Source organism: Halyomorpha halys, unplaced genomic scaffold (genome assembly GCF_000696795.3).
Source record: "Halyomorpha halys isolate HHAL.00 unplaced genomic scaffold, Hhal_1.1 Scaffold179.1, whole genome shotgun sequence".
NCBI classification, from domain to species: domain Eukaryota; kingdom Metazoa; phylum Arthropoda; class Insecta; order Hemiptera; family Pentatomidae; genus Halyomorpha; species Halyomorpha halys.
In genome coordinates, this window is record NW_027107000.1 from 241,582 (window position 1) to 242,919 (window position 1,338).

Consider the following 1,338-nt stretch of genomic DNA (forward strand, 5'->3'; position numbering starts at 1 on the left):
ATTGAATTAGGAGCAGAAACACAAGTATACAAATATTATTGATAAATAAAAAAAAATTTAAAGAAGGAAATAAAAAAATACTAATGTAATTGGACGAAACTCCTCCAGAAGATTAAAATGCCACCATATAATACCAACAGTGCAATGCAGAAATTTTTATCCTAAACTTGTTTGAGCGTGAAGAATGAGGAAGTTACTAAAGCTCCTACCACTTCTTCTAAAAAAAAACTAGGTAATTCATCTCAGGGTAATAGTAATTTAAATGTTTTTTTTTGGGGGGGGGGGAAACTAAGTTTTATCTAAAACCTTATTTAGATTTGTATTCCTCGCTCTAAAAAACAGTTTATTTCTGATTTATTTGAAAATAAAAACATAAATTCTTGCTAAAAATTCAGCCAATTCCACTCCCTATGAATTTTTCTTCCTAATTCATTATTTATCCTGTTTATTACTGTGATAATGAGTCATTTAAGCCATGATTCATTGAGCATATTTACACTTCACAAAGAATGAAAATCTTTGTGTTACTTTGATTATTTCCTTAGTTTTCATTATTTAATAATTTCAATGGCTATAAAAAGGTACAAAGAGATCTTTACCCATTCAAGACATTAAAATTCAAGACTTTGAAAAGACACTAATCTCATTGATGACCATTTTATTAAAATGCAGGTATTTAAGAAACTCAACTTCTTACATTAGAAACAAACCATTTAAAATAAAAGGAAAATTGAGACAAAGTGTAAAATAATAAATTAAATCACCTTGGACTGTTAACTCAGCACTGCAAGAAATTTTTCCAGTGGATGTTGATGCAACACATGTATAAAGACCTGCATCCTCAGGTTTGACATGTGTAAAGACTAAAGCAAGTGAATCTTCATCATCCTGTAAAAAAAGAAATATTATTTTCATGGCATTGAAAATAATAAAATAGAATACCCAAGAATAACCAAACAATTTTGTAAGTTAAACTGAGTTCGAATACAAGGTCATTGGAGCTTGTGTAAAAGATGGTCGACCACAAATGCTGTGGTCTCTAAAATGTTAATTATCAATAAACCGACAGATAAATATCTGAAGGGTAGAACTGTCGGGGTTGAGTCGTGTCTTAGGCGATTTCTCCAGCCTGATATCTCTTTACAGAAGGCCCACGACAAGGCGTATTCATTATATGTTAGGAACGGCCGTGCCAGAGGATGAGCCCTGGACACTGACGCAGGTAGAGGAGGTCTGGGTGAGAGAGTCTGAGGCAGAGTAACAGTTCTAGTTGCCGAGATGAAGCGGACGGACTAGAACTGTCAAGATAGGAGCCAGCTTACTAGTTGCCGAGATGAA

At 33.4% G+C, this 1,338-nt stretch overlaps 1 protein-coding gene across 4 annotated transcripts in view; it reads right to left on the bottom strand.

Moving 5' to 3' along the window:
* Obsc (Obscurin) overlaps positions 1 to 1,338 on the bottom strand; it is a 185,041-nt gene that overhangs the window by 114,953 nt on the left and 68,750 nt on the right. For all 4 annotated transcript variants that reach the window (XM_067045343.1, XM_067045345.1, XM_067045344.1 and 1 more), the window contains one exon: positions 765 to 888. In XM_067045343.1, coding sequence (XP_066901444.1) covers positions 765 to 888 — 124 coding nt within the window. The remainder of the gene's footprint in view (positions 1 to 764; positions 889 to 1,338) is intronic.